This window comes from Nicotiana attenuata, chromosome 2 (assembly GCF_001879085.1).
Source record: "Nicotiana attenuata strain UT chromosome 2, NIATTr2, whole genome shotgun sequence".
NCBI lineage: Eukaryota > Viridiplantae > Streptophyta > Magnoliopsida > Solanales > Solanaceae > Nicotiana > Nicotiana attenuata.
Genome location: NC_031990.1, coordinates 18,118,736 through 18,128,547, shown reverse-complemented (window position 1 = coordinate 18,128,547; position 9,812 = coordinate 18,118,736). Strand labels below are relative to the sequence as shown.

General features: G+C 32.7%; 1 protein-coding gene across 1 annotated transcript; it reads left to right on the top strand.

The window, feature by feature from the left end:
- Positions 5,295-7,358, top strand: LOC109244834. Its single transcript, XM_019411991.1, has 2 exons — positions 5,295-6,030; positions 6,615-7,358. The coding sequence occupies exons 1-2, from the start codon at positions 5,403-5,405 to the stop codon at positions 7,052-7,054; spliced, it is 1,068 nt and encodes a 355-aa protein (XP_019267536.1). The 5' UTR covers positions 5,295-5,402; the 3' UTR covers positions 7,055-7,358.

Below are 9,812 nucleotides of genomic sequence, written 5' to 3'. Positions count from 1 at the left end.
CTTGCCTTCTTCTCAACTCTTTAAGAGCTAGAAGAAGAGCAATTGCTTATATACCCATAAAAAACCTCTTCCTCTTCCAATATGGGACAATGCCCATTTGCCAAGGGGGGGAACTTAAAATTTCACTCAAAAATTTTATTTCCCTCCATTTCCCATTCACCCTCTTTTAAGTATTTAATATATTAATTAAACACATCCAAAACCCAACAATATTGATTATTGACTGGTTGATAGTCTAAATCAATACCTAATTCCCATTAAGTTATATGTATGTGTACACTTTTGTATTTCGCTATACGTAACAAAATTATAAAATAACATCATAAAAGATATGTTCCATAAAAAAGATTATGGCATATCAATTTTGTCTTTTCGCCTATGCACAGAATAATTATTTCATGTGAAATAAGATTTTATCCCACGCTCGTAAATTCACAATTAGATTTGGGAAACGTTGCCTTTTCTTTCAATGAGTAAATTACATTTTTATGCCTCTTCTACTGGTGATTGTTTACGGTTTATGCAATTAAGTTAATTTCTTTTATAACAAGAAAACGTGAAATTCACTAATTTAAGAAAAGGAAAATAAATAAGAAGAATAGAACTATTTCCGACAAACACCTACACTTCATTATCAAATAAGTTAGGGACTGACTATATAAATCATCATTTATTATTATTTAAGTTCACCTTAATATCATCATCTCCAACGAACAATCTGGAGTAAATGTTGCTTGTTAATCTATGCTCTACGAATGGTGGTCCCAGAGAAAATTGTTGCCTCCTTAAAAACAGTATAAAGGAATAAACCGATTAAGCACTTCATCTTTGTAGGACCATAAAGGCTTCTTTCACTCTTTAGCGAAATTTTAACTTTATACCTAAATAGTAGTAATATATAGTGAGCTAGCTTAATGATATCGCATACAAACTAATTTAAAATTTAATAATATTAGCTTATCGAGGACATGACCAAGGATAAGAAGGTATAGAAATCGAGGATTAGGGTAGTAGATTAATAAGTAGTCGAACGTATTTAATGCAGTTCTAATGTAGTCTAGTATTTCATATTCTTAAATTTCTATTATTACCTGTTGTTTCTGTTGTTTTGGTTATCATATTTTCTGGTTGTAGTGACTGCTTCTCTTTCTCGTGGTTTCTTCACTACCGTATCTCTTTTTCAAAGCTGGTGTGATTATGTTTTCCTTGAGCGGGTCTATCGGAAACATGATCAGACTCTCTACCTTTTCTAGACCTACTTATGGAATTACACGAGGTATGTTATTGTTATTGTTGTAATCCGAGTAAACCCTCCATGGGAAGTTTAGGACAAGGTAATTCCACTCCCTCTTCAAGCATTCGTTTCCCTTTGGGAAGATATAGATAGAGAAAGAAAAGTACCAATAACGAAAAGGATAAAATACACAGCTGATCACTTTTTAAAAAATATTTAAGAAAATAATACTACTCTTTGTTTATTCCATAAATGGCAATTTTTTTTACATTAATGGCAGATAGAGATTATGCACATAATTAATGAGCAGCCAAAATGCACAAATTATGGAGTATTTGTCTTTTCACACTCTCTCTCCTATTTTAAATTAAGGATTCAATTATGTTCTCGTATTTTCATTACATTTCTCAACTGTTACACTTATTTAATTATTATGAAACTAATACTACATATCCAATTATTCATTATACATATATTTGGTATAACTTTTTAGAGGAATTCTGTTTATACTATTGTATTAATATAGGGGAAAGGTAATATACATATGGTATAGCTCAATTATATTATATTTTTATTGAAGTATAATATTATATATTCCTGGTATAATTCAATTTTAGAGGTACACTAATGTATTAATATACATAGTATAACTCAATATATGTTATGATGGTATTAGGCCATATATTAGCATATATCTTGTATAATTTTTTTTTTAGAAATGCCATGTATATAAATATTAACGTAAGAATATACCTTTTATGATCTTTTAAAGAATATACCATTTTAATGAGAAATACTATGTATACCAATGGTAATAATATACTTTTGATGTTTTTAATAAGAAAGTACTCCCTGAAATAATAATGATATAAGTTTCCTGGTTATAATGTACATATACCTCAAATATATATTATATTTTCTTGAAACATATGTATTTTATTTTTTCAAAATATAAAGAACCCTAGAGTTTATGTTGTATAAAAAGGTACATGTACTTTTTTTCTAGTAAATAGATCCATGTATGGAAAGTAGAAAATCTGCTATGGAATGAATTAAGCAAAAAAATAGGAAAACATATTACCATTTAAATATGTTAGGGAATGGTTTCAAGAGAAATTTAGAAAAAAATGTACAAAGTACTATGGCGTTTTCATTAAGGAAATAAATTTATTGGATGCGTGATTATAGATACATGGTTTAATGATGTCTGCTAGAAATATAATTATTTAGCTGCCCTATATGTAAAATAGCTATTGCTGCTATGTTTCTGAAAAATTTTCTTAAATTTTGCCTATTTATGTTTTTTGCTCGAACGAAAAAGGCAATTGGTCGGCTAGGGGTGTACCCCATTGTCGGGTCCATAAGTCAGTTGTGTTTGTGAGAATTGTGGGTACGTGAGAAATGGAGCCAAAATAGGACCGGGCTTCTAAATCACGCAACAAAGGTTCCGCTACTAACGGTCCTCAAATTGACCGTTATAAAGTGTGTATGTGTGTGGGTGTCGCTGAATATTTAATATTCAAAAAGTTGTTGACACGTCAAGAATAATATACTGTAGTACCCTGAAGTACTACTTGCATGTTAAGAAAATTTACCTGACTTTTGCAGGAAACTTTACATTTTCTAGAAAGATTTTTCTGCCAGCTCTGAGTTACACTTGCATTCATTTCACTGACATTCCACTTGTAAATTAAAGAAAGAAGCTTTACTTTGAATCTGTGCCAAATCTCAAAATAATTCAGGTTAGTGATGCAAACTGCATAGTTAAGAAAATTACCTGTAGTTCAGAAATTAAATAAATAAAAAAAAACAAATTGACACCTTAAGTCACATGACTCTTGTAATAGCCTAATGACCAATATTTAAATAAACTTCCATCCAGTTCGTTAGAAAATTCGTTTTATTTTTGTTTTCTTATACATAAGATTCATGTGCAGCCAAGGAGCTTAATATGAGAAAGATGACTGAAAAGAAAGGTAAATGATATAAGTGCATGCATCTTTTTGGTGCAATTTGCTTCTTCTTCTAATATATGAAAATTTTCTTTGGGGTGTTTTGGATATACGGCTTACGTATTTTTCCTTTTACATAAAACAGCTCAAGACTCAAAGTTCGATTTTGACATTGACAAGACTTAAGCACATCAATTTGTTCCCTTTTCTTTTCCTTTTCTTTGCCAGCGACAAAAACATAGATCACCTAATATACCCGTTTGAATATTCTTTTTCACTTTGTCCATAAAAATATGGATCTTATAGTTTTTAAATATAAAAATAATACCATTTTCAAACATCATTTTCACTTTGAGCTCAACCCAAGATATCTAAAAGCTCGTTATCTCTAGAAAAATTAAGGGGACTTTACATAACTGTCACAGTTTAAAAGAAATATAACAAATTTTTAGCATTAAATTCAATATTACAGATATGGCAGGAAAATATTTATATTNCGTCCTTACAAAACTACCCTTTTTTGGCCTTACACACCATATAATTTTGGGGCAAGTTAACGGGGTTTTTTTTTCGTCCTCCTTCCAACTTGAGGGGGGGATGTTGGAACAAGGATTTCGACTTTCTGAGATGATAGTAATGATTTGTAGAAGAGAAAGTCGGCTAAAGACGACAAGGTTCAGAGACAATGAACAAGGGTTTTTCGGAGTCATCGAGCTTGTTTCTGAACAAGGCTCCAATATATATAATGGTCTAAGTCGGATAATTGATATTGGGCCTATAATGAAGTGGACTGCATTTGGACTTGCACTTTGGGCCGAGATTTTCACTGGGCCTTTCTGGATACTGGAAGATTCTTGGGGACTTTACATAATGTCACAGTTTAAAAGAAATATAACAAATTTTTAGCTATTAAATTCAATATTACAGATATGGTAGGAAAATATTTATATTTGTAGCACACAGTTCCATTAAAATAGAAATATTAACTATTAATCCCTAAACATAAGAAATTTGAATGGAAAGTTAATAATTATTTGTACAAAAATCATGTCTTTTTCTCTCTTTATCTATTAGCTTTCCTTCTTTTTCTTCATCTTCTTAGTTTTGTTTTCTACCGAAGCCAATATATTTTTTAAATTTGTTCCATTCATTTTATTTTTAGTTATCTTTCTTAAGTTTTTCTCTTACTTCTTTCTTCCTTTCTTAATATAAAGCTCTTATTTCGATAATAATATACGTTAATATATACAATACATATATATAAAAATATACTTTGAATTAACACATATAAAATATACAAAACATATACATAAAAAATACATCTTCAATTAAGATGACACTTAGACATGTGAAATATACATAAAAATATATATCTTAAATTTAATTAAGATGGTATATAAATATACAAAAAATATTATATATATATATATATAATGACACTTGACATATAAAATATAATATACATTAAAAATACCGCTTAAAATAAGATAGCACTTCACAAATAAATATACAAAAAATATATACATAAATATACATTTTGAATTAAAGTGATACCTGATATACAGAGTATAAAAGATGTATAAATCAATACATCTTGATTTAGGTGGCATTGAGATATGCAACAGCTTTTCAAAATATGGAGTGAAGAAGATGAATGCTGTAAAGGGAAAATGAAGATGGACAAAAAAAAAAAAGTACTTCCCGTGATTAGTGAGTGAGTTAACTTATTAGATGTTGAGCTTAATTTTTATAACGTGCCATTAATAAAAAAAAAGTGCTCTCTATGGAATAAACAATAAATGGTGCTATTTTTATAAATAATAGTTAAAAAAGGATCAAGCATGTAAAAAACTCAAAAAATAACTGCACTCTTTAATAAAAACCATTAAATTAAAAAACAAATTGCTTTATCCATAATAAATACCGTAAATCAGCAAACACGTGGGCCAGCCTTCATCCTTCACAAGTGGCAACACTTGATCCAGCTCAGCCCATAATCAAACCTCTCATTTACCCCTATCAACGGTCCAGATTTCATCATAGCCCACAAACTAGCCCACAAACCGCGTCCCCGAGCCTCCACGATTATTTATACTCCTCAATCCCCAAAGCACTTTTCCATAACCAATCCACTTCATCCGCTCTTCCTTTACAGTTAATCACTCACCGCAAAACTTTAAACACTCACCGGAAAGCAAATAATTTCGTTAAGGTTAATGGCGCCGTCGACGAACAGTTTAATTCTATCGCTTAAGGTTGTACTAATATCAATTGGTGCAGTTTCCTTAGCGATGGTATTAAAAGCGTCTATTCCATTCGTTTTTTACGAACTCCCAACTATTTGGAGTGCCGTTATAGCTTGGCTTAAACCTCCGTATCTCTACGTTGTGATCAACGGAATTATCATCATCATCGCCGCCACTTCTCGTTCCTCGAACCATAAGGAGTCCAGCTCCAGCGATCAATTTCAGCCGTTGATTACTTCTAGAACACCTCCACAGTCAGATTTGATAGCGATTGCTCATTCGGAGCTTCATTCAGTCCAAAGTGAAGTGAAGGAAGTGTTGGAGGCGGCCGCGCCGCTGCCGGTGACCGAACTGCTGGTGTTGGAGGTTAAGCCTGTGGTGGTAAACGGCTCTAGTGTTGTGGATGTGAATCCTGAAGATGGAAGCGTGAATGACGAGCCTGTTGACAGTGATGCGGTTGTGATTTCGAAATCTGTTGTGGCTCCGTTGCCGGAAACTGACACTGAAACTGAGCTTCTTCTACTGAAGGCGACGGAGAAACCTCTGGTTTCTTCTAGGTTTGGTAACCGGAAACCGCCTGTGAAAACGAGTCCTGAAGGTACGTGAAAAATAGTACACACATTTTTATTTAGTACCTACTCATTTACTACAGTAATACTATTTTTGAAGTCACGACTTTTTTTCTTTTTGGCATAAAACAATTTCAAATATTTTTATATGTTTGAATTTTTGGTATAAGAAAAAAATATAGTAATTTGAAAGTAGTTAATAATTTAAAATATTTCTATAATAAAAACAAAAATGAATTTTTGATATTAAATATTAATTGTGTCACATAAATTCATGAAACAAAGTAAACAAAAATGAATTTTATGTTATACTCAATAATTTATTATTTAAAAAGCCTTTTATAATCTCCAAATCACATAAAACTAAGGTATTTCATTCTTTTTATTCCGAATCCTTGCATAAAACGGGACATGACGACAAAAAGTACATGAGTATATTGTTAGCTATATATATAAAGCAAACGCCGCAAACGGCGTCATCTGAAAATCGCGTCGACGTCACACTAGCACCCTAATCTCTTGTTCCGATCCATTTATTCAGATAAAGTATCTATCTTTGCAAAATAAAATTTTGAAACTAATATCAGTAAATTAAATGAATGGATAATTTCAGGGCTGAAGGCACTGAGGGTGGCAAGGTCGAAAAAGCCGGAAACATTAGAGAACACATGGAAGATGATAACAGAGGGGCGTCACGTGCCACTCACGAGACACTTGAATAAATCAGACACCTTTCAAGACAACAGACGTCACGTGACGGTGGACGCTCCGGAGGAAAACGAGAATTCCACCACCTTTCAGCCGCTGCAGCAGCAGCAGCACCACCAGAGGCACGTGCTTAAGTCGGAGACGTTTAAGGACCGAACAAATTACGACTCGCCGTCGGCATCCCCGTCTCCTTCAGCGGCGAAGCTGCTGAAAGAGCCGTCGCCAAGTGCCGACGAGTTGAATCGGCGAGTGGAGGCGTTTATTAAGAAGTTCAATGAAGATATGAGAATACAGAGACAACAGTCTATGCAGCAGTACATGGAGATGATTAACCGTGGCGTCTAAAGTAAAACGTATTAGTAAATTACTCTTTTTTCATCTTCATTTCCAGTAAAAAAAAAAGGTTTTTTTTCCTTTTAAAAGAAAAGGTTGTCAAAGAAAAAAAAGGGAACAAAAAAGAAGGGGTTTGCAATTTGGATTTTAACTTTTTTGGTTTTAGGGTGACTTGTTCTTGTTTGATATTCATGAATAGGAAATAGGAAGTATGGGAAACCTTTTACTGTACAAACTTAAGTGGATAAATCAAATACAGGGAATTGTTCTTTTATTGTTATAGTTTATTAATGAAGAAAATCGAATATAATGTACACAGTTGTTGCGGATGGTGTATTATACTGTATATTTTATGAACTTCATTATTTAATCGTTTCATGACTTAGAATTATTGCGGATGGTACATTAGTCCAAAATTTGTATTGGTATTAGCTAATATCAATAATCAAATAGTAGATAAATGCAATTTTTTTCAATTTATAAGGAAATTTTTTCGCAAAGTTAAAGTATTTCACCAAACTTTTAGAAGGAAGCATAAACCGTATTTGATCAGAAGCAGAAAAAACTAGTTTCTCTCTAAAAGCACTTTTTTAAACACCTTTTTTGAGAAAAATACACATAGAAATATTTTTTTTAAAAGCTCGGTGAAACACTGATTGCCACTCAAAAGTGAGGTTCAAATTGATTAGTCAAGTACAAACTGTTATTTACAAAAAATATTTTTTTGAAAAATACTTTTATGAAAAATATTTTCAAAATAAGTTGGATTTTAGAAGCACGGACAAAAAGGCTATGACAATTCATAGCACTCCTTCTAGCAGAATTTGGGAGAACCTCTTGTGTTAGTACTTAGTTTGTCACTGTTTCGATGTAATTTCTCATTCGTTTCTCTTCTACAGTAATATATTTGAATGTAAAAAGGTCCTTTTCAAACGGGATTATGAGGATATCAACGTCAAGTTGAATAGTGCTCCTTCCTAAACCCATGCAGAATCTTACATCTTTATTGCTATCCATTTACATTAGCAGCTCCTCATGTGATGAAGAATTAATAGTAGATTTTTCAAGAAAGGAAAATGGTTTTTGGGTATCCCCTCCTAAGCTCAAAGCTAACTCCATTAGAGAGAGAGAGGGGAAGAAGTATTAAGAGAATAGAAAAATGTGGAATGTGGTTGAGTTGAAGAATGGAAGAAAAAGGAGACTATTAAGAAATGAGAGCAAAATAGAACAATATAGTAATGGAGAGAAGATATATAGGAGGAGAATGTAGAAGTTATCTTATTCAAGCGTGTTTCTTATGTGTTCTTTCATGGGCAAAGACTGTCCTATTTATACTATACAAGATACACCCAAAACTCGCTAGATACATCCTAAGAATTAATAGGTGCACCTATCCAAGTAGTACATTGTATAGAATGTATGGATGGATTAAATGAACATCCATATACATTCACTTTATTTATAACACTCCCCCTTGGATGTTCATTTGAAAGATAATGTGCCTCGTTAAAACCTTACTAGAAAAAACCCAGTGGGAAAAAGCCAGTGAAGGAAAAAGAGTACACACATCTGGTAATACGCATTGAGTGCTGCCTCATTAAAAACCTTACCAGGAAAACCCACTTGGGACAAAACCTTGGTTAAGGGAAAAAGAGTACAGCGCGTATTATACTTCCCCTAATGAAAGCTTTATTTGATATCTCGGAGACGACGCATTCCAATCTTATGTCTCAGCTTCTCAAATGTTGATGTTGGCAATGCCTTAGTGAATAAATCTGCTAGATTGTCACTTGAACGGATTTGTTGAACATCTATCTCACCATTTTGCTGAAGATCGTGTGTGAAAAAGAACTTTGGTGAAATGTGCTTTGTTTTGTCTCCTTTGATATATCCTCCTTTAAGTTGAGCTATGCAAGTAGCATTAACTTTATACAATATCGTTGAAATCTTCGTTTTTAAAGAAAGACCACACAATTGTTGAATATGTAGAGTCACTGATCTCAATCATACACATTCTCGACTAGCTTCATGAATAGCTATTATCTCTGCATGATTGGAAGATGTAGCAGCTAAAGTTTGTTTTGTTGAACGCCATGAAATAGTTGTACCCCCACAAGTAAATAGATAGCCTGTTTGAGATCGGGATTTATGTGGGTCAGACAAATAACCTGCATCTGCATAACCAATCAACTGTGAATCGGATTCATAAGAATAAAATAATCCCGTATCAATAGTCCCTCGGAGGTATCTAAAAATATGCCTAACACCATTCCAGTGTCTTGTCGTTGGAAAGGAACTAAATCTTGCTAATAAACTTACTACAAAAGCTATATCTGGTCGAGTATTATTTGCAAGATACATTAGTGCCCCAATTGCACTAAGATATGGAGTTTCATCACCAAGAAGCTCTCCATCAGTTTCAGGAGGTCGGAATGGATCTTTATTTATATCAAGTGATCTCACAACCTTCGGGGTACTCAATGGATGTGCTTTATCCATATAAAAACGCTTTAGGATCTTTTCGGTATAAGTTGATTGATGGACAAAAATTCCATCTTTCATATGCTTAATTTGTAGACCAAGATAAAATTTTGTCTTTCCAAGATCTTTCATTTCAAACTCTTTCTTCAAACAGATTGCTTTTAGAAGTTCCCAGGAGTTCCAATGATATTTAGATCATCAACATACACATCGATTATAACAAATTCAGATCCAGGCCTTCTTATAAATACACAAGGACAAATTGGATCATTCTTATACCCTTCTTTCA

Bases quoted from the DNA above. Each gene is read 5' to 3' on its own strand.
- LOC109244834 (XM_019411991.1), top strand. From the start codon at position 5,403: ATGGCGCCGTCGACGAACAGTTTAATTCTATCGCTTAAGGTTGTACTA. The intron at 6,031-6,614 runs GTACGTGAAAAA...GGATAATTTCAG, and splicing joins TGTGAAAACGAGTCCTGAAG to GGCTGAAGGCACTGAGGGTG.